General features: G+C 45.0%; 2 protein-coding genes across 3 annotated transcripts in view; both read right to left on the bottom strand.

Moving 5' to 3' along the window:
• The window catches only part of nudt7 (nudix (nucleoside diphosphate linked moiety X)-type motif 7), a 44,807-nt gene extending 38,674 nt beyond the window's left edge, over nucleotides 1-6,133 (bottom strand). For both annotated transcript variants that reach the window (XM_052028107.1, XM_052028108.1), the window contains exons 1-3: nucleotides 6,064-6,133; nucleotides 2,895-3,021; nucleotides 1,636-1,724 (exon numbers count right to left, since the gene is read on the bottom strand). In XM_052028107.1, coding sequence (XP_051884067.1) covers nucleotides 1,636-1,724; nucleotides 2,895-3,021; nucleotides 6,064-6,105 — 258 coding nt within the window. In that variant the 5' untranslated portion in view covers nucleotides 6,106-6,133. The remainder of the gene's footprint in view (nucleotides 1-1,635; nucleotides 1,725-2,894; nucleotides 3,022-6,063) is intronic.
• Nucleotides 6,134-13,956: 7,823 nt separating this feature from the next.
• Nucleotides 13,957-23,143, bottom strand: part of hprt1l (hypoxanthine phosphoribosyltransferase 1, like) — a 33,769-nt gene continuing 24,582 nt past the window's right edge. Inside the window, 3 exon segments of the mRNA XM_052028465.1 lie at nucleotides 13,957-14,118; nucleotides 19,262-19,338; nucleotides 21,504-21,550. Of these exon segments, the coding sequence (XP_051884425.1) occupies nucleotides 14,071-14,118; nucleotides 19,262-19,338; nucleotides 21,504-21,550 (172 nt within the window). The 3' untranslated portion in view covers nucleotides 13,957-14,070.

Here is a 23,143-nt window from a genome sequence, read left to right as displayed (position 1 = left end):
CCACTTTCCGTTCCGTTCTGCTGACTATCCTCCCCTCGGTCAAGCTCCTTTGGCTACTTTGGAACAGCAGTAAATATCCTCAGTCCATGCATGCCTTGGATTTCATTTTTTAATGCCTAGAATAGAGAAAGAAACTGCAAGCTATGGCACTTTCTTCAGCTTCAAGTTGACCCACATACATTAAGTCTACAAATGCAGGAAACGTGGCAGCCAATCTACACCTTGTAAAGTGATCATGACCAGATAATCTGTGAGAGTGATGACGATTGAAGGAGAATCAAAGGACTGAGCACTGGCACAGCTCACCTCAATAAAGTATGGTGGGATTTGCAGGACCAGACAGAGCTGACAGGTTCTCTGTTTCATTTGAACGACAGTACCACTCCCTATGGTACCACACTGAATGCACAACCTTTGGAACCCAGAGTCTTGGCCAGTGAACTATCAAGGTCCAGTGCACCAGACTTTGTGTGCACCACAGCTGGACAGAAGAGATTAATTAAAGAGATATTCAAATAATCTATAGCGATTATTAGCCCCATTGATTCATTGTTCTCATCCAAGACAATAAACCAAGAGCAGGTTCCCGTGCAAGGGAACTGTTAAATTAAACATGACAGAAACAAAGAAATGCACAAGGAACTAATTCTTCAGTGCAAAGCACTAGAGCTCTGTTAGTCTCTGATGTGAAGACAGAGCAGAACAAGGGTGCTTCCTGTCAAATGGAGTGGGGAGAAGAGGGAGAGGAAAGGGTTACAGTGAGAAGGCAGGAGAATGGGGTTAAAAACAATTAGCCATGATTGAATAGCGAGGCAGACTCGATGGGCCGAATGGCCTAATTCTGCTCCAATATTTTGGAAAAAGGCATCGTTACTATGTTTGTCTTCCAACTGGCAGATCTGTACGTCCAATCGAGAACGTGATTAAGCCACCCTCCTAACATACATGTTGCTGTCCGCTCCATCTTACGTCAGCCTCATGATGGCATGCAAACTGTGATTTTAAGCAACACGTCCACAACAGAACCACAAATGTCAAGCAAGGCTGCATCACTGTCCCATCACATTCTTCAGTATTTCTTGTTGCAATGCTGCATCTCAGCCCCAGAAAGTTTCCTGTTGGACCTAAGCTACAGAACAAATGGGGAAACTGTTCAACCCATATCATCTCCAGAACCGAGGTCACACCAACTTCAGTCAGTAAGCTGCAGTATACAAATGATGCTTCCAGATTCACACATCTGGAAGCTGAGCTCCAAGTCATCAACGGCACAGTTGCTGAAGCTTTGGAGAGAATGGGCCTGCAGAATTAGGATACTCTACCAACCTGTCCCCATTGTACAACAGAATGCTTCAGCAATAAAGGTTCACTTTGGGGCCTTGGAAAATATAAACTGCTTCCCAGATGTCAGAAGCCACCTTTCCAGAAAGGGAGACGTCAGTGATGAAATTTGCCATTATAAAGATTGTTCACGTATTCACAAATCATCTGGACATTTCACAGCATACAAGACATGGGATTTACACTCCACAAAGAAATGATCCTGCTTTGAGCATTAACTAAGCTATTTAGGAAGCCATCCCTCAGCCCACATCACATGGATATCCAAAACCAATGACCTCGAGGCACCGATACCTGGTTAATCATCTGGTGCTGTTGCACGAGTCGCTTTCCTTTAAATTCGACTGATTCAACGTGGACTTCATACATGGCTCCACAACCTCCTATGAGAGGGGAAGTGGGGGTGGGTGTGGGAGGGGAGGGGAGGGGAGGGGTAGTAAGAGATCATCAGTAATTGGCTCCAACCTCTGTGCAACACATATCAATATCATGAAGAAGAAATATTAGTCAATCTAATAGAATTAAAAACTGACTGGTCCCCTGGGCCTGATGCCTGACAAACTAGGGTTCCAAAAGAGATGGCTCCAGAGATAATGGATACATTGAGATCTTCCAAAATTTCCTGAGGTGTGGAAAAGTTCCAGTGGATTGGAAAACAGCAAATGTAACACCAACTTTCAAAAAAAAAGGTGGGAGGGAAAGCAAAACTACAGGCTAAGTGCAGAACATTGATCAGGGGAAACCTGCTGAAACTGTTAAGGAAGTAGGAACAAGATGCAGCTTTTTAATTTAAATATCAGCAACATTCTCCATTCCAATATCTTCCTTCTCTCTCCAAGTCTGACTGCTGCTCAGTTACACGCGATGTAGAGTCCCACAAGTATCTCATTCGAGGAAGCTATCGTCCAAGTGTAGACCTGAAGAGTGATGGAAGGTACAACATTGAAGCTAGACCCAGCCTGTGGGCTATTTTATTGGATTGTGGGAAAGCATCCAAAAAGACCTTCAACCCAGGAGAACAGAGGTCAATTTAGTATCACAGCCAATATGGGCAAACAATAAGGGCCAGTTCAATCTTAATTTTCTTGATTATTCATGACTCTTCATTCCTAGGGTCACTTCCAGAGCATGGGCTGGAATGAGAAAATCATCAGCTGCAGAAGGTAACAGATTAATTCATTCACAGTACGGTGACTTCAGTTAAGGTTCAACCACATTGCTTTGGGTCTGGACTCACGCACAGGTTGGACTCACGGGAGCTAGTAAACCATGAGACTTTAAATGATAATTCAGCAGTTTCCCAGTTACTTATTAACACTAGCTTTTCACTGAAGATTAACCAAGTTTAAATTCCCCAGCTCCTAATCCATCCCTATGGATCACCCATCCAGTAACACAACAACTTTGTTTAGATAACTTGTCTTCTATTTGTTACGAGTTTGGCGAGCTTCTACCCTGTACTCTTGTAAAAATGTCAGCAAGTTCTCTCTAGTACTTGCTCACTTTCTGAAGGCTGCTGTAGGAGATAGAAACCAACTGTTTTCAATACTTGCCTGAAATATCCACAACCTTGACCAATGAAGCTTGTGGAAATTTGCTCTTTAATACATTTGCAATATGGACCTCACCGCTGGTTTGTGCTGAAAAGTTCCTTCGTATCGTACCAGTGAGAACAAGGGACTGGGAGTGAAAAAACAGCCTGTTAATCATCAGTTCATTTCCAAGTTTCTGTACACAGAATAGAGCACCCATCAGTACAATGATGATCTGCTGACTTGAGCCTAAGAGTAGTTCATTCAGTTTCAAGCCTTTTCCACCGCCTACGGGTCATTGCCATTCTGCACCTCAACTCTATATTCTTGACTTAGCCCCCATCCACCTCTGGAGTATTGCCTAAGTGGCTTGTACCGACTTACAGAAGGATGCAGAAGCACAGGACAGGATGCAGAGGAGACTTCCGTGGATATCGCCAGTGCTGGGAACATTAAGTTATGAGAAAAGTCTGGCTTGGGTGGAGCTGTTTAGGATGATGGAGCCAGCTGCCCTCACTGTATTGGAAAGATGTGCCTGAATCCACAAAGATGCAGACAGTGCTGGAAAGTGGGACCAGACTGGATAACTGTCTTTTCAACTGGCATGGACACGGTGGACTCACTGGCCACCACCCGAGCCATAGATCTTGACAATTCCTTGACAAGTTTCCCAACAAAATGGTAGCGAACTACACTAAGATGTTAAATTGACTTCACCCCAGCCTTTTTCTAGCAGGGAGATTTGGAAAGAAAATGACACAGGTTTCTGTTAGTTTTTTTTGTAAGATGGTGGTGCACAGTTTTTTTTGTAAGGTGGTGGTGCACAGTATGAGTTTCAACAATCTGACTGTGATGGGGCTAAAATTCACAGAGATAAGAGAGGGCCAGAATGATTAAAATTGAGGCATTGCTTCACTGGAGGCCAAGTTGTCCAACAATAATAAGAATGAACAAGACTCAGTACATAGAAGGATTAGGCCCTGCTAATGACCTTACATCTATGGAAGATGGGAAGTCAGCCAGGACGGATTTGGAATAGACAAGGATTTTAGCAACACACGAGCTAAGGAGGAAAATGGAGAGTGATTACAAGTCTGCAATCTATTCATCAGATTCCAATAATACGTCCTTCAGCCTCCAACACTCCAGAGAAAATAATCCAAGTCTGTCCAACGTCTCCTGAGACCACATGCCCTCTAATCCAGGCAGCATCCCAGTAAATCTCTTCTGCACCCTCTCCAAAACCTCCACATCTTTCCTGTAATGTGGCGACCAGAGTTGCACGTAATACTCCAAAGGTGGCCTAATCAAAATTGCAATGCGACTTGCCAGCTTTTATACTCAATGCCCCAAATGGTGAAGGTTGGAAAGCCGTAGCCTTCTTTACCACCCTATCTACTTGTGTCGTCACCTTCAGGGAGCTGTGGACTTGCATCCCAAGATCCTCAAGGGTACACTCTCATCCAGCATTTCACCTCCCAAAGTGCCACCTGAAAGATTATTCATCTGCCATCAGATGAATTCATCTGCCATCAGATGAATTCATCTGCCATCAGATGAATTCATCTGCCATCTCTCTCCCAACATTTCCACCTGATCTATGCACCCTCTGACAATCTTCCTCACGATCCATAACTCAATTTTTGTGTTGTCTGCAAACTTACTAATCAGACCACTGCTTCCTTTATATTTAAAGGCCCTGTCCGATTTCAGCTTCTGAAACCTAACATATGCTTCCTTTTTCTTTATGACGAAATTTACAATGTTGCTCGCCATCCAACATTCCTCAACCTTGCCATCTTTGTCTTTCTTCTTCACAGGAGCACGTTGATCCTGAATTCTGATCAGCTGGCTTTTAAGCAACTCCCACATGTCAGATATGGACTTACCCAATAACAGCCATTCTCAATCTACTCTCTCCAACAAATGCCTAATACTGTTATTATTGGCCCTCCCCTAGTTTAGCAATTCCATCCTCTAGGTCCAGCTTTCTCCTTATCCATACCTATCTTATTGAGTTATGATCACTGTTCCCCAAATGCTCTCCCACTGAAACTCTGATCAGTGTCCAGAATCATTTCACAATACAAGGTCCACAGTTGTATATGGTACTCCAAGCATGGCCTACAAGGAGTCTGATACAGGTTGGCTTAACTTTTCAATTCTTTTTCTCTAGAAATAAACACCGTGCTTGGTATGAAGGAACAGCAGGGGCTGCTGGCTGTCTCCTCGCCTTCTGATAGGAGTAGTCCCTTAACCAGGAGAGGTTTCCACAGTATTTACTTACAGGGCAGTCACGTCTCGAGTGACCCTCAATGGCTGAGCCCCCTCAGAGGGCAGAGACTCCAGTAGGAGGTCATTAGACAGGGGAACAAGCGCTGGGACTCACCTGCTCTCCCTCACATCTGCCTGCCCACCAAGCAACATTCCCTCCCTTCGTGCTAACTCCCTCATATTAAGCCCCCTCCACCCCTAACCCACCTGTATTCACCCCCTCACATCCCCATCCCCCTGCCACCCACTCCCTGTCCCAGCCCCTCCCTCAGGATCCCCTCCCCCTTCACCCCACCCCTCTCCCACCTCTCCCCTCCTTCCCCCCTCTCCACCCCTCCTCCCCCCCTCCCCCCACCCCTCCCCCCCTCCCCCCACCCCTCCCCCCCTCCCCCACCCCTCCCTCCCCCCTCCCCTCCCTCCCCCACCCCTCCCTCCCTCCCCCACCCCTCTCCCCTCCCCCCTCTCCCCTCCCCCCCTCTCCCCTCCCCCCCTCCCCTCCCCCTCTCACCCCCTCCCCCCCCTCACCCCCTCCCCCCCTCACCCTCCCCCTCCCCCCCTCACCCCCCCCTCCCCCTCTCACCCCCCCTCCCCCTCCCCCTCTCACCCTCCCCCTCCCCCTCCCCCTCTCACCCTCCCCCTCCCCCTCTCACCCTCCCCCTCCCCCTCCCCCTCTCACCCTCCCCCTCTCACCCTCCCCCTCCCCCTCCCTCTCTCACCCTCTCCCTCCCCCTCTCACCCTCCCCCTCTCACCCTCCCCCCTCCCCCTCTCACCCTCCCCCCTCCCCCCTCCCCCTCTCACCCTCCCCCCTCCCCCTCTCACCCTCCCCCTCCCCCCTCCCCCTCTCACCCTCCCCCTCCCCCCTCCCCCTCTCACCCTCCCCCTCTCACCCTCCCCCTCTCACCCTCCCCCTCTCACCACACTCCGCCCCAGCCCCCACACCCGGGCCGCCGTGTCCATGCTGCTGCTGCTGCTGCTGCCGCCGCTGCTGGTGTTGCTGCTGCTCCTCACGGGGCCGCGGCGGCGCACAATGATGGCGTCACCGCGGACCGTCGCAGAACGATGGCGTCAGAGAGCGCAACGGGCGCCACCAGGCGGTGGAGACGGAACAATGTCGGGGGGGGATCAGGGGGTCAGTGGAGAGGTCAGCAATGGATCAGGAGTCAGTGGGGGGGGGGGGTCAGGGGGTTAGTGGGGGGACAGGGGGGATCAGGGGGTCAGGGTGAGGGGATCAGGGGGTCAGTGGGGGGACAGGGGGGATCAGGGGGTCAGGGTGAGGGGATCAGGGGGTCAGTGGGGGGACAGGGGGGATCAGGGGGTCAGGGTGAGGGGATCAGGGGGTCAGTGGGGGGACAGGGGGGATCAGGGGGTCAGGGTGAGGGGATCTGGGGGTCAGTGGGGGGACAGGGGGGATCAGGGGGTCAGGGTGAGGGGATCTGGGGGTCAGTGGGGGGACAGGGGGGATCAGGGGGTCAGGGTGAGGGGATCTGGGGGTTAGTGGGGGGACAGGGGGTTAGTGGGGGGTTCAGCAATGAATCAGGGGTCAGTGGGGGGAGGGTCAGAGACAAAGCATGGGGAGAAGGGGCAGGGGGTTGGAGAGAGGGAGGACCAATGGGCCAGTGAGGGGAGAGAGAGGATGGGAGATGTGGAGAGAACAGGGAGAGAGATGGCAAAGGATCAGAGTGGGCAAGGGAGAGAGATCAAAGGGTCAGAAGATATATCTATTCCCACTCTCTCCTGACCGGCCGACCATCTTTCACTCTCTATACTCAAGTAGCCTGTACTGCCAGTACCCTACCTTACACCAACTGCAGTCCATTAACACTAGAGTTCTCTGCCCTTCACTGCTCTCAGTCTTCAAACAACCCATTTTCAAAATACTCTCATCATGGTTTTCAAATCTTTCCATTTTGTTGCCTCTGCCTTCTATAACCTCTGGGCTCTTCCAATTTTGGCTTCTGGCATGTCCTGATTTTAACGTGTCATTGTCTGCTGCACCTTCAATTACACTGTGTTCCGAGCTCTGAAGTTTTCTCCTTAAGCCTCTCGCTCTCTTTCAATTGCTTCAAGACACTCGTTAAAACTTTTGGTCATGCTATAGGTTTAAAATTGATTGACGTGACTCCAATGAAGCAGCATTAAAAGGTGCTATATGTATACATATAGGCACATGATCTTCGATAGGCACATGAATATGCAGAGAATGGAGAGATATGGACCATGTGCAGGCAGAAGGGAATAGGTGTCATGAGCTTAATTATTCTGTTCCTGTTAAGTTCTATTCTATGTTCTAATACAAGTTGTTTCATTGAATCCATCCAGCACAGGAATAGGCCATTTGGCCCACCAAACTCATACTGGCTCTTCATAGGGCAATCCACTCCCCCACAATAAACAATCGGCCAGAGGAACTTAATGGGTCAAGCAGCATCTATGGAAGGAATTGATGACGTTTTGGGTCAAAACCCTGCATCAGTACCATTCTCCCACTCTTTTCCTGCAGTTCCACGCCAACTCCCTTCTGAAAGCCTTGACGAAGGCAGAAGGCTTACTGGTCTTTCTTTAGATAACTATGGGTACAAATATGAAACAGCAAACCCTTCAACTACTAAGTGAAGTAATGTAGAAAGTCTGGTGTAGACAAATAAAAACTGAGAATATCAACACTACTCTAGAAAGAGAAATACTGTCTCTTTCATGCCAGTCTCTGCTGTCCTGTTGTTGGGAATTAAGAAAGCATCTGTTAAATTAATTCGCATCCCTTAATATTACAACAGTTAGCCTCAGGATGTTGGATGTGTTCGAAAGCAAAAAGGGGGAGGGGGCAAGGAGGAAAGCCATCTTCAACACTGATCCACCTCAGGATAATGCATGGCCCTTGCTAAAGTTACAACACCTTGTACCATCAGAGTGACTAGGAGCAGCACACAAAAGGTAAGACAGTGGTTTCACTCATAAACACATTATGATCAGTGTGGACACCCCAGAATTCATGGCTTGCAGCAGACAGTTAAACACACAAGCAACCAGTGTCAAGGCAAATTTGTCCTGTTGCATTATTTTATTGCAGTTGTGTTCATTTCTGTCCATTCAAATACTTTAAAAAAAGAATACATTATTAATCCACAATTCTAGACTGACATCAAAATAGCATATACACCATCAAAAATATACACGCGAGGTACACCATAATGGCATTTGTGTGTTGTATTCTTAATCTGACTGCTTAAGAGTGCAAAGTTCAATGCAAACAGTACCTCTGCTTGTAGTGTCTCGGGTAAAGCTTGGGTCTGGGTGTGGAGACAGTCGAGCAGCGCAAGTACATGCAGTGACAGTAGACAGAGAACATGCATTTTACACCCTCAGCAAACAGTTATGAATAGTAGCCAAAGTAACCAAACAAAATAAACTGAGGGGACACAATGGTGTAGAATTTCTGTCTTGGTTGGAGATGGGGGAAGCTACTGTGTAATGATTTATTCCATTAGTTTGCCAGGATTAAGACTTGCATTTATATAGTTCCTTTCATCATCCTCTCAGGGACACTCTGAAGTACTTCATTACACCTATGGCTTCAATACTTACCAATAATCAAAGATCCCCTTTGTTTAGGCTTTTTCGAGGAACGAGACAAGGTTGCCCTTTAAGTCCTTCATTATTTGATATTGCTTTGGAACCCTTGGCTATTGCACTCCGGGATCCTTCAAACATATGTGGTATTACTCGTGGACAGAAGATTCATAAGATATCTGTTTACACAGATGACCTGTTACCTTATATTTCTAACCTGGAGGAATCTAACCCTGCAGTACTATCACTACTAGATCAGTTTAGTGTTTTCTCTGGTTATAGATTAAATCTTAATAAGAGTGAACTTTTTCCATTAAATATGCAAACCCCAATTTACAGGCAATTACCTTTTAGATTAGTAACTGACTATTTTATGTATTTAGGTGTTAAAATTACCAAGAAACATAAGGACCTATTTAAAGTTAATTTACTGCCTTTAATTGACCATGTTAAACAACTATTTACTACATGATCCCCACTGTCTTTATCATTGGTAGGCCGAATTAATGCGGTTAAGATGAATATTTTACCGACATTTTTATACTTATTTCAAGCGATTCCAACTTTCGTCCCAAAATCTTTTTTTGACACGATTGATTCTAAAATTCTTTCATATATTTGGCAGAATAAAAACCCAAGATTAAGTAAGAAATATTTACAAAAACTGAAGAAGGATGGTGGTATGGCCCTGCCTAACTTTAGGTTATACTATTGGGCAATTAATATCAGATATTTAATTTTTTGGATACAAGATTTAGACGTAATTCAATGTCCCAAATGGGTACACCTTGAGCATCAATCAGTACACAGATTTTCATTAGTTTCTATTTTAGGAGCTTCACGCCCTTTTGCACTTACCAAATTAAGTAAACATATGACTAACCCAATTGTTAAACGTACAATACGAATATGGTTTCAATTTCGTCAATTTTTTGGATTGAATAAATTTAACTTGTCATGTCCCATTCAATCTAATTTTTTTCTTTCATCCATCCAGAGTTGACTCAGCTTTTTCCATATGGAAAAGGAAGGGAATAGTATGTTTCCGTGATTTATTCATTGATAACTGTTTTTCATCTTTTGAACAATTGTCTAACAAATATAATTTGCCTAGATCACACTTTTTTCGATATTTGCAGATTAGAAATTTTTTAAAAGCTACTATACCCTCTTTTCCTACACCATATAAAACTGAAATTACGGAAAAAAATTTAGGTCTTAATCCTTATCAGAAGGGCTTAATAGCAATAATCTATGATTTAGTTATGAAAATATGTCCAGAATCACTGGACAAAATTAAGAATGATTGGGAAAGCGAACTCCAGACATCTTTACCAACAGAGACATGGAAGAAAATTCTTCATTTAGTTAATACATCTTCAATGTGTACCAGACACTCTTTGATACAGTTTAAGGTAGTTCACAGGACCCATATGTCAAAAGATAAGCTAGCCTGTTCTTATCACCATATAAATCCTATATGTGACAGATGTAAATCGAATGTGGCTTCTCTGACACATATGTTTTGGTCCTGTCCTCTTTTGGAAAAATATTGGAAAGACATCTTTAACATTATTTCAAACGTAGTGAAGATTGATTTACAACCTCACCCTATCACTGCAATTTTTGGATTACCAAGGACAGAGTCTGGCCATTTATCTACTTCTGCTTACCGTATGATTGCCTTTGTCACATTAATGGCCAAACGATCCATTTTACTTAAATGGAAGGATCCAATACCCCCTACTACTTTTCAATGGTTCTCTCAAACTATATCATGTTTAAACTTGGAAAAAATTAGGAGTGGTACTGTTGATCCTTTGCTTAAATTTGAAGACATTTGGAGTCCATTTATTCAATACTTTCACAAGATATAGATCCCTTTTCAATAACTTTTCAATTTAGAGGAATGGAGTTGACGACATAATATTGCTCTGTTTCTTCTGAGAAATTACAATAAATCTTTTTCTTTCCTTTCTTTTAAACTATATTCATCTACTAAGAGATCATGAGATCTAAAGATGTTTTTTATATTTTATTATTCTTTATGATTATCTACGCCATGATTGTTCTCTTGATCTCTTTGTATTACATGTACAATCATCGATGTTATATATTAATCTGTATTAATTTGGAAACTAATAAAAAAATTGAAAAAGAATGAAGTACTTCATGTCAATGAGGTGTAGTCACTGCTGTGGGAATCCTGGCAGCCAATCTGCAAGATCCCACAAACAGTTATGTGGTAAATGACTGAGTGAACCATCGTTCATGAAGAAGGATAAATATTGGATAAATCCCTGACATCTCGTCCCTATGATGGCAACTCCAACACTGTAGCTACTCCTCAGTACGTACAGGGATTTTGTGTTTGTGTCTCTGGATGAGACGTGAACCCCAGGAATAAGTAAATGGGGCTTAGGTTTCTGCTGAATGTGACAGCATAAAATCCAAGACTCCCTGTGAAAATTCGACCCCCACCTTTTATAGAAGGTTCTGGTCCCTCATAGCTCCACCTTGCTGCCAAGCTAATCTGCACATCTCCACCCACCCCCCGCTGGTGGGACTCCTTAGCAGAGGGAGAGTCAGCAGCAGTTTGATTCACCCTTGAGTTGAGTTGGGCTGGGAACATCCGTGAGGAATGGTGCTCTGGGTGGATAGATGGCTCAACCACCATGCTGCATGGAGACGGTGCCGGGGAAGACCATAGGATTGGCAACTCCATGGCTGAGGATGCAGCATTCTTACATTCGTTTACAATACAGATCGACGTGGTCTGGTGATTGCTTCATGTCAGCGGAGTTCACAACAGGCCAACAAAGTTCCCTGGGCTGTGACTGGTTCATGCCAAGTGTAGACAAAGAGTCCATGGAGGGGAGGCTGGATTTCACAGCTCAGCACATCACAGAAACCAGCCTCCCCTCCATGGACTCTGTCTACACTTTTCACTGCCTTGGTAAAGCAGCCAACATAATCAGAGACCCCGCCCACCCCAGACGTTCTCTCTTCTCCTCCCATCGAGCAGAAGATACAAAAGCCTGAAAACACATACCACCAGGCTCAAGGACAGCTTCTATCCCGCTGTTATAAGATTATTGAACGGTTCCCTGGTACGATAAGATGGACTCTTGACCTCACAATCTACCTCGTCATGGCCTTGTACCTTATTGTCTGTCTGCACTGCACTTTCTCTGTAACACTGTTCTGCATTCTGTTATTGCTTTTCCCTTGTACTACCTCGATATTCTATTGTAGTGAAATAATCTGTCTGGATGGCATACAAAATAAAGTTTTTCAATGTATCTTGGTACATGTGACAATAATAAACCAATTTCCAGCAGATATGACATGGTCAACTGGAGCCCCTGGACTATGACTGGTTCATACCAGCAGATCTGACATGATCAGTCGGGGGGGCGGGATCTAGTTGAGCTGTTGTGACCCAATTGGCTGGAATCCCTGGCCTGCAATTAGTTCATACCAGCAGATTTGACATGGTCTGCTAGACCCCGCCTCCCCCAGAATGTGATTGGACCGTGCCAGCAGGATTGACATGGCCAGCTGGATCCCCTGGACTGTGATTGGCTTGTGGCAGCGGAGTGAAACTACCCCTCAGCAAAAGCAGCAGATCACTCCACAACCTGCCTTATCTTCTGTTGTAGTTGAGTGGATCTTTAATGCACAGCAAGCCTTTTGCCCGTCGCCACTGTTCAATTTTATGCCCATTAGGAGCAGTGCCCACAAGGCAAGGCTGCTCCTGTCCCCATTGCCATGGAGACGTCAAGTTGTACAGCACAGAAACGAACCCTTCGGCCCACCACATCCATGCTGACCTTTCTGACCACCTACACTAATCCCATTTGCCTGTATTAGGACCATATCCCCCTATTCCTTGCCTATTTAAATGCTTGTCTAAATATCTCCGAAAACGCAATAATCATATCCAATTCTGCTACCCCCTCTGACAGCACGTTCCAGATATCAACCACTTTCTGTGTAGCAAACTTACCCCTCAGATCCCCTTTAAAACTTGTTCCTTTCACCTTAAACCTATGACCTCTTGACATTGGTTACCATGGGGAAAAAGATTGAACTATCTACACAATGTATACCTCTCATATTATTAAATACGTCCATCAAGTGACCCCAGTCTCCTTCACTCCAGGGTAAACAAGCTGAACTGATTCAAACTCTTCCAGTAATGAAAGTCCTTCAATCCAGGAAACATCCTGGTGAACCTCCTCTGCACTCTCTCCAGCACAACCACATCCCTCCTGTAGTGTGGTGACCAGAACTGCACACCGAGTGCAGCCTAACCAGTGTTTTGTAAAGATGCAACATAACTGTCCCGACTTTTATACCCTACGCCAACCTATAAAGACAAGCATGTCAGACACCTTCTTCACCACCCTAATCACCTTTTTAGGGAACAATGACCTAGGACCAGAGATCCTTCTGTTCATCAGCATTCCTTTGTGCTGATGTTGCTTCCAAGGAGAACACTCAAATCATTTTGGATTTTGTACATTGGCCGTGGCACCAAAGCAGAAGCAAGTCGTTATTTGGCACATATCGAGTTTAGAAACAGACCCTTCAGCCCACCAAGTCTGTGTGATCAGTAACCACCCTTTTATACTAATCCCATATTGATCCCATCTCACCACATACTCATCAACTGCCCCGACTCACTTCTGTACTAGGGGCAATTTACAGTGGCTAATTCTTTGGGATGTGGGAGGAAACTGGAGCACTCGGGGGAAACCCACCCAGTCACAGGGAGGACGTGCAAACTCCGCACAGATAGCAGCCAAGGTCAGGATCGAACCCGGTCCTCTGGGCCCTTTGAGGCAGCTGTTCTACCAGCTGAGCCGCCCCACTCAGGCATCAAACAGGAGGGACTTGTCCAGCAGGAAAACCCAGCCCACCTCTTTCGGGTGTCAGTGCCTGACTTGTGGCGCTGCTGTATGCTGAAAGCCACCGTCGAAACCACAGCCCTCCGACAGTTTGGGCTGTGTCCTGTGAAGGACGTTTGCCTTCAGAAACCTCAGCACACTGCTGCCCACGCACAAGCAAAACATTTAATACAAAAATATTTCTCACCAATTCCAGAAGGGCCAAAGTAAATTCTTACCAGATGCTTCAAATATAAAAATTCAAGCCATTTCCATCAGACAAGATACAAAAATAGTGGAATAATCTGAATTATTTGCAGCTATGTACATTTTCAGATGGAGCCTTTTGCCCACATTCTGTTGCTTACAAATGAATTGATTGAGAGGGTAAGTATATTTAGGAATCTACTGTGATCAGTTCTCCACCAGAATCTTCCAGTTATTGAGGGAGTCCTTCTTGCCTTCAGACCTTGTACTTCTGTCTGCCTTTATCACTGATCACACAAATGTGCTACGTAAGAAGATAAAAAGGAAATAAGCTCAATGACTGTGGCAAAGTTTTGTTTGTTAAGCAAGTTAAATTTAAACTTTAAAATGTTCAGTGGAAGTCCAATAATGAAATCATCAGAACAAAAACCGGTCCACTGGTGCCAAATGGGGACACGGATGGCCACCTCACCTCTGCACATTTGGCTCCACTGACACCAGCGAGGTTGCAAATGGAAGGAAGTGTCGATGGGATTAGTTACCGAGAGAGACGAGGTATGCGTGGAGTTGGAACACCAGTTTGGACCAGTTGGGCGGAATGGCCTACGCTGTAAACTACCAGTGGCCTGTTTCTGTGCTGTAAACTACCAGTTAATCATAGAATTGTCACAGCGCACAAGACTATTCGGCCCAATGAGTCCATGCCAGCTCCGAGGAGGGCAATCCCATCTGTCCCTTTTCTTCCAAAGCTCTCCGAATCATTTTCCCTCAAGTGCCTGTCCAATTCGCTTTAGAAGACCTGGTTGCTTAGTCCCAGCACCACAGCAGTGAATTTCAAATCACAACTGTTCTCCGCATAAATTGTTTTTCACCTCACGACCCCCACCCCCTGTATCTTTTACCTAAAATCTTGAATCTGTGCTCCCTAGTCCTTGAATCATCCACTAATGGAAAGGTTCCCTCTTTTCACCAATCTGAGTTAGGATTTTATACCTCTGTCAAATTGTATTCCATAGAGAACAAACTCAGGTTCTCTAGTCTAGACCCAGGGTCTGCAAACTCCGTAGGACCAATAAATCCTTCCTAAAGTGGGGTGACCAGATTTGGGCTTCGTGTAGCATATCTGACACAGCTGGTTCAGCGTAACTTTGTTGCTTTTGTACTCTGTGCCCCTATTTGAGAACCCAATTCGTTGTGATAATTCATGTAAGTAATTACCATGATTCCAAATCTTTATACTCGAGGAGAAAAAAAAGTGTTAAGTGATGATAGACACACCAGAGACTGCAGATGTTGGAAATCTGGAGCAACACTCAAAGCGCTGGAGGAACTCAGCGGGTCAGGCAGCATCTATGGAGGGAAATGGACAGTCGACATATCAGGTTGAGACCCTTCATCTGGACCCTTCTTCAGTCCAGACAAGGGGTCTCAACCTGATACGTCGACTGTCCATTTCTCCTCCACAGATGCTGCCTGACTTGCTGAGTTCCTCTAATAAAGTGATGGTGGCATTCGTTTCCTTGAATATAAACCTGGTCTGTATTGAGCCCAGACCCAGATCATTTAAACCTTATTTACACAGCACGGTAACAGGCCCTTCCAGCCCAACAAGCCCGCGCCACCCAATTACACCCATGTTAACCTACTAACCTGTACATCTTTGGAAATGTGGGGGAAAACCAGAGCACCCGGAGGAAACCCACGCAGTCGCGGGGAGAATGTACAAACTCCTTACAGACAGTGGCTGGAATTGAACCTCGATCTTTGGCGCTATAATAGTGTTATGCTAACCACTACATACCGTGCTGCCCTTTGCCATAGTTGTTGGAAAAAAAACTTTGCACTCTACCCTCTATCCCCCTCACCCCCAACACCCCCTCCTCCATCCACCCTGCTTGCTGATTCAAGGATTTATATTTAGCAGGGCATCATGGATAACTCTCCAGCTCTTCACCTCCCTTGCTTGTGGATTCAAGTGGCATTTCAGTAAGCAAAGCAGATAATCTCAGAGTCTTTTCGGTGCTGGGGAACAAGTGGGAGAATGGGCTTGCTCTTCCACGAGCTGGCATACACTTGATGGGCTGAACGGCCTTGCTTTAACAATTCTATGATTCCCCCACTGCAATGAGGGCGTGAAGCACTGTGGGAAGTTTTGTTTTAGATATTTAACCTGGAGGCCCATCTGCCCACTTAGTTGGTTTAAAGATTCCAATGTGCTCAGTTCTGGTCACCTCACTACAGGAATGATGTGGAAGCCATAGAAAGAATGCAGAAGAGATTTACAAGAGATTTCCTGGATTGTGGAGCATGCCTTATGAAAACAGGTTGCGTGAACTCGGCCTTTTCTCCTTGGAGCGACGGAGGATGAGAGGTGACCTGATGGAGGTGTATAAGATGATAAGAGGTATTGATCGTGTGGATAGTCAGAGGCTTTTCCCCAGGGCTGAAATGTTTGCCACAAGAGGACACAGGTTTAAGGTGCTGAGGAGAAGGTACGGAGGAGATGTCAGGGGTAAGTTTTTTTACTCAGAGAGTGGTGAGTGCGCGGAATGGGCTGCCGGCAACGGTGGTGGAGGTGGATACGGTAGGGTCTTTTAAGAGACTGTTGGATAGGTACATGGAGCTGAGAAAAATAGAGGGCTATGGGTAAGCCTAGTAATTTCTAAGGTAGGGACATGTTCGGCACAGCCTTGTGGGCCGAAGGGCCTGTATTGTGCTGTAGGTTTTCTATGTTTCTAATAATTGCAGGGGGGGGTTATCCTTTTCCCTTATGGATAATTATCGGCTGGAAATGATTACTAAACAACAGCAATGTTTAAGAGGCATTTAGACAGGCACATGAACAGGCAGGGAATTGAGGATATAGATAACGTGCAGGCAGATGTGCAGTTTAAGTTGGCATCATGGTTGGCACAGACATGGTGGGCTGAAGGGCCTGTTCTGGTGCTGTTCTGTGTTCCTTCACCCAATCATTGCTTAGCTGGAGTTTGGCACATGTAAACTGGTTGCTGATTTTCCTACATCACGTCAGTGACCGCTTTTCAAACGTACAGGTTATTCCCCAGGTTCCAGCAGGGTTCCATTCCTGTGAACCGTTCATTACCCGAACAGTGGGAAATGCGACTGCAGATCAAGTTACCACACGACAGGAGACGCCTGCAGCCCAACAGCAGCCGGCAAATCCACCCCGCTCATTTGTATGTATGGGATGTACGCAAGTCGTGTCTTCGTAAACTAGGGAGGACCTGTACATCACCGGTTGCAAAAGATCTTTAGGCTATTCGGAAACAGCAATAGAAATGTAATTCTTCTCAAACTATATCATGTTTAAACTTGGAAAAAATTAGGAGTGGTACTGTTGATCCTTTGCTTAAATTTGAAGATATTTGGAGTCCATTTATTCAATATTTTCACATGATGTAGATCCCCTTTCAATAACTTTCCAACTCAGAGGAATGGAGTTGACAACATAATATTGCTCTGTTTCTACTGAGAAATTTTAGTCCAGTCTTGTTTTTTTGTTTTTTTTTGAAATTTTTCTGTTTAGTTTAGTTGGGTTTGACATATTGTTTATAATTTTTCTTATTGATTTGGGGATTTTTTATCTTTTTCTTTTATATAAAAGAAAATGATGTGAAAAGATGTGGAAGCCATAGAGAGGGTGCAGAGGAGATTTACAAGGATGCTGCCTGGAATGCGGAGCATGCCTTATGAAAGCAGGTTGAGGGAATTCGGCCTTTTCTCCTTGGAGAGACGGAGGATGAGGGGGGACCTGGTAGAGGTGTATAAGATGATGAGAGGTATTGATAGGGTAGATAGTCAGAGGCTTTTCCCCAGGGCTGAATTGGTGGCCACAAGAGGACATAGGTTTAAGGTGCTGGGGAGTAAATACAGAGGAGATGTCAGGGGTAAGTTTTTTTACTCAGAGAGTGGTGAGAGTGTGGAATGGGCTGCCAGAAATGGTGGTGGAGACTGATACGATGGGGTCTTTCAAGAGACTATTAGATAGGTACATGGAGCTGAGTAAAATAGAGGGCTATGGGTAAGCCTAGTAATTTCTAGGCTAGGGACATGTTCGGCACAGCTTTGTGGGCTGAAGGGCCTGAATTGTGCTGTAGTTTTTCTATGTTCTATATAATAAATGCTTTTCTTTCCTTTCTCTTACATTATATTCATTTACGAAGAGATCATTGGATCTACAGATTTTTTGAAATTTTATTGTTCTTTATGATTATCTATGCCATGATTGTTCTCCTGATCTCTTTGTATTACATGTACAAACATTGATGTTATATATTAATCTGTATTAATTTGAAAACTAATAAAAAGATTGAAAAAGAAAAAGAAATGTAATTCTTTTATTAATGCAATCAGATTGTGCTGTTTTGAGGTGGGCTTGCATTGAATAGGTCAACAAAGCAATGTACAGGAGGAATGCTGTTGAGCTGAGTGAATGCTGTTGTCTCACACTGGAGAATCTAGACTGATTGAGAGAAGGGATCAGTGACCAGGATGGGAAGAAATTGGACTCTGAATCTTGAACTCTCCACAATCAGAGGGCGGTGAATGTTTGGAATTCTCTATTGCAGATCAGCAAGGACTTCATTGAATGGTGGAGCAAGCCCGAAGTAGCCCACTCCTGGTTCTATTTCTAATACTTCTGTGCATTCCCAAAGCCCCGTGGAAGGACTAAAGTATATTCAAAGGTTAGATCGGAAGATTTTTGAATACTAATAATTGAGAGACTCGGGGACTAGGCAGAAAACAGAGTCCAGATGAAGGGTCTCGACCCATAATGTTGACTGTCCATTTCCTTTTACAGATGCTGCTCGACCTGCTGAGTTCCTCCAACGGTTTGTTTGCTCCAGATTCCAGCATCTGCAGTCTCTTGTGTCTCAAATATAGACTCAAGACATGGGATCTTATTGAGTGGCAGAGGAACTTGATGGCCACTTGACCTTCTCCTGTTCCTTAAACAAGTGTTTAATATTTCATTTGTATTTGTTGAACCATGGGGAAAGAGCAAAGTGTGATGCTTAATTGATATTCAATCAGACTAGGTAGATGGAAAAACTGGCATTTATTGTGTCTCCCCCGTTTCAGTGGCTAGCATTTATTGCTTGTCCTCAAGAGGCCCCTGAACTACCAGGCCATTTCAGGAGGCAGTGAAAGGTAAACCACACTGGTGGACCTGGAGTTACATATAGGCCAGACTGCACAAGGACGCAGATTCCCTTCACTAAAGATCATAGTGAAGCAGATGGATTTTTACAATAATCTGGTAGTTTTGTGGTCCCAACTACTGATGCAAACCAGTTTTTCCTTTAGAAATACTGATCTTTAATGAAGATCAGTTGATGAAGTGGCTTTTCCATTTGAGATTGTTCGAGAACGTAACCAATTTGTAAAAGACAGCTGAAATGAAACTGGTAGCACTGGATACTTACGTTCAAATCCCGGAAATGTTCATTGTAATCCAGGGCATATCCCACCACAAACTTATCTGGAATTTCAAATCCTACAACTGCAATAGAAGAAAAATTAGCACATTGTTCACTGTACACTTCTCATCACAAAGTAGGCCTCTCCTCAAATCTATCCACAGTCCAGTTGGCCATACCCTCTTAAAATACTTAGTCTACCATCTTCCCACTATAGTATCTAACTACTGGAGGGGTGGAACAGGATGAATAATGGAAATCTCTTTCCATTGGCAGGAAGGTCCAGAAACAGAGGATGTAGACTTACTGAAAAATAGGATAAAGGTGACAAGGAAAAAATACTTTTCCCACACAGCTAGCAGTCGTGATCTCGAAAACACTGTCTGAAAGGCCAATGAAAATAGTTTCATTCATTGCTTTAATATGGAATTGGCAAGATATTTGATGGAGGTAAAATCGCAGGATTGTGGGAAAAGAAATGTAGAATGGGACTAACTGGAGAGCTCTTACAAAAATCGCAGCAGACTGAATGGTCTTCTGTAATTCCCCAAAGCAGAGACGTCTGAAACTAGAGGCAGAGGTTTAAGGTAAGGGATAAGAGGTTTAGAGGGGATCTAAGAACCTTTTCATCCACAGTGTGGTTACAATCTGGAATGCACTGCCTGGCCGAGGAAGGTTGTTTCACAACATTTAAGCAGCATCAGGTCAAGCACTTGAATCGCCAAGGAATTGCACCTAATTTTAACTCTAAAATTATACTCCCCCAGGTGCTCAGGATTCCCCCACATTCCAAAGACTTTCTGGGTGGTAGGCTGATGATTGACAGTGGCAAATTACCCCGAGTATAGGTGGATAGCTAGAGAATTAGGGCGGAGGGTGGAGTTCATGGGCAGGTGGGAAAGACTAGATTACAAGGAGAAAGGCAATGGGATTGCTATGATAGCCATCACAGACTCAATGGGCCAAATGGCCTCCTTCTATGTTGCAAGAAAATAGGAGAATGAAGGACTGATAACTGAGCCCATTGGCAACAGTTGCAAAACTGTCAACCGAGCCAACTTTGCATCAACTCTCCTTGCACTTTAGAACAATAGAACCATACAGCACAAAACAGGCCCTTCGGCCCACCATGTTGTGCCATCCATCAAACCACACTCACACTATCTAACCCCTTCCTCCCGTATATCCCCCCATCCCACACTCCTCCATATGCCTATCCAACAAGCTCTTGAACCTGTCCAATGTATCTGCCTCCACCACCACCCCAGGCAGTGCATTCCATGCGCCAACCACTCTCTGGGTGAAAAACCTCCCCCTGACATCTCCCCTGAACCTCCCACCCATAACCTTAAAGCCATGCCCTCTTGTCTTGAGCATTGGTGCCCTGGGAAGGAGGCGCTGACTGTCTACTCTATCTATTCCTCTCAGCATTTTATATACCTCTATCATGTCTCCTCTCATCCTCCTCCTTTCCAGTGAATAAAGCCCTAGCACCTTAAGCCTCTCCTCATATTCAATACTCTCTAATCCAGGCAGCATCCTGGTAAATCTCCTCTGCACCCTCTCCAACGCCTCCACATCCTTCCCTTAATGAGGCGACCAGAACTGAACGCAGTACTCTAAGTGTGGCCTAAGTTTTGTAAAGCTGCATCATCACCTCGCGGCTCTTAAACTCAATCCCGCGACTTATGAAAGCCAACATCCCACTGGCCTTCTTAACTGCTCTTTCCACCTGTGAGGCAACTTTCAATGAACTGTGAATATGGGTTTTTACTTTACCTAGACTGCCATGTGGGACCTTGTCAAAAGCCTTGTTTCTCCAGGTCCATTCCATTCCTTCAGCAGCCAAAGCCCCACGCTCTGGAGCACCCTCTCCCAAGCATCATTCCCTCTTTAATGCTTGCTCCTCTTGCAAGATGCTCCCTAAACCCAACTGTTTATTATAACATCTCCCTTCACCAGCCAGTATTACTTTGATACAAGTGCCAGCTCTTGTTAGAATATTTCATGCCCACCTCGAGTAGAAATGAAAAAGCAAGAGGTCAAAGAGGTATCCAGAGTCATAGTTGGTCCCAAATCTCATTTATCCAAAAAGGAGAAGGTAGTCATCTCAAGACCGGGCTGAGTTAGACATATGACTCTGTCCCTGACCCACACCCAGTGGTGGCACTCAGCTAGTTCAACGAAAAAGGAAACAAGTGCCACACCGTATCTCACATTATCTCAATGAAGGAACTGCAGCACTTACAGTCAGGTCTGTATCCAGAGCTCTGAGGAGTTCTTTTCAACAATAAACTGTGAACAGATTAAACAGAAAACCATTTAACTCCAGAAACGTTGTGCAAGTAAAATAACATTTAATAATTAAAGTTACAAATTGATGAACTACTGTTGTGAGGAGCATATGTGAGAAAACACTGGGGAGATGTAGGAGAAATCATTTTCACTGCTCAGGGAGCCCTGAGAACTAGTTAGCCAGGTCTAAAAATTACAGCCAGGCCTTTCAGGAGTGAAATACGGACAGAAAACTGCTGGAAACACTCAGCAGGTCAGGCAGCATCTGTGGAGGGAGAAGCAGAGGTAACATTTTGGGTCAAAGGCCCTTTGCCAGAACTGGGAAAGAGAAATAAAAGACAGATTTAAATTGCAGAGATGGCATGAGGGATCGATAGGACAAAGGGAATGTCTGCGAAAGGGGGAGACCAGCGTTGACATGGGGATGAAATGCAGGGGTTGTCCGATTAAATGTGTGCAATTAGAGGGTGACAAAGAAATGTGACGTGTTGTTTACAGCAGATACCCAGCAGGTCAGGTTGTGCCAAAGGAGTGAGGGGAAAAAAAACATTACGTCAGAAATAGACAGTTCTGATACAGACGGAGAAAGCAAGCCACCTGAAGTTGGAGAATCTGATATAGAGTCGGGAAGGCTGCAACACGCCCAGATGGAAGATGAGCTGTTGTTTGTCAGGCTTACGTTGGTTGTTGTTATAACAGTAGAATGGAGAATTAAAGGCGTATAGTTGGGAAACACTTCCACACATGTTGGAACTTTGGAATTCTCATCAGCAATTGGCCTGGCAGCATTTCCAATGTTAAATCAGTGGTCAACAGATTTTGGTAACCAAAGGCAGGTGTGTGAGGTCTGGTGACAGATTAGCCCTGAAGTCAATGGACAGTGGAACAGTCCCATGAAGGTAGGATCAAGGGTGGATTACTCATGTTTCCAGCTGAGAGTTTCACACAAAGGCACTGTTAATCACGTGCCATCTTCCCCCTGTATCCCCAAACACCTGATAGACCACATCGAGTCCATATTGACTCAAGGGATTCTACAAGTCTTTTCCATTACCCGAAAGCCACCCACAATCTTGGCCTCCTTACTTAAGCAGAGATAAACTTTGGAGGCAGTTGAGGGAGGTTCATCCAGTTGATTCCTGGGATGAAGGAGTTGTCTTGTGAGGAAAGTTTGGGCAGATTGAGTCTGTACTTATTAGAGTTTAGAAGTACGAGAGATGAGCTTATTGAAGCATGCAACAACATGAGAAGTGACAGTGTAGATCCTGAGAGGATATTTTCCTGGGGGGTGGGGGGGGGAGATTGAGAAGAGATGGGGCATAGTCACAGTACGAGGGGTCATCTATTTAGTACTTAGAAAAGATTTTTTTCCCTCTCTCAGGGAGTTGTGTATCTTTGGAAATTTCTACCTCAGACAGCATACAACCCGAGTCACTGAATGTATACAAAGCCAAGAGAGTTTTGATGTTAGAGAACAAGGCATTTTGGGGAACAAATTGGAAAGTGCGGCTGAGGCCAAGATCAAATCAGCCATGTACTCATTGAATAGCGATGCAGGCACTTGGCCTTCTCAAGTCGTACAAGTGTCGGATC

This window comes from Pristis pectinata, chromosome 13, assembly GCF_009764475.1.
Source record: "Pristis pectinata isolate sPriPec2 chromosome 13, sPriPec2.1.pri, whole genome shotgun sequence".
NCBI classification, from domain to species: Eukaryota; Metazoa; Chordata; class Chondrichthyes; order Rhinopristiformes; family Pristidae; genus Pristis; species Pristis pectinata.
The sequence above is the reverse complement of the archived record's forward strand: the minus strand, read 5'-3'. Positions and strand labels throughout refer to the sequence as shown.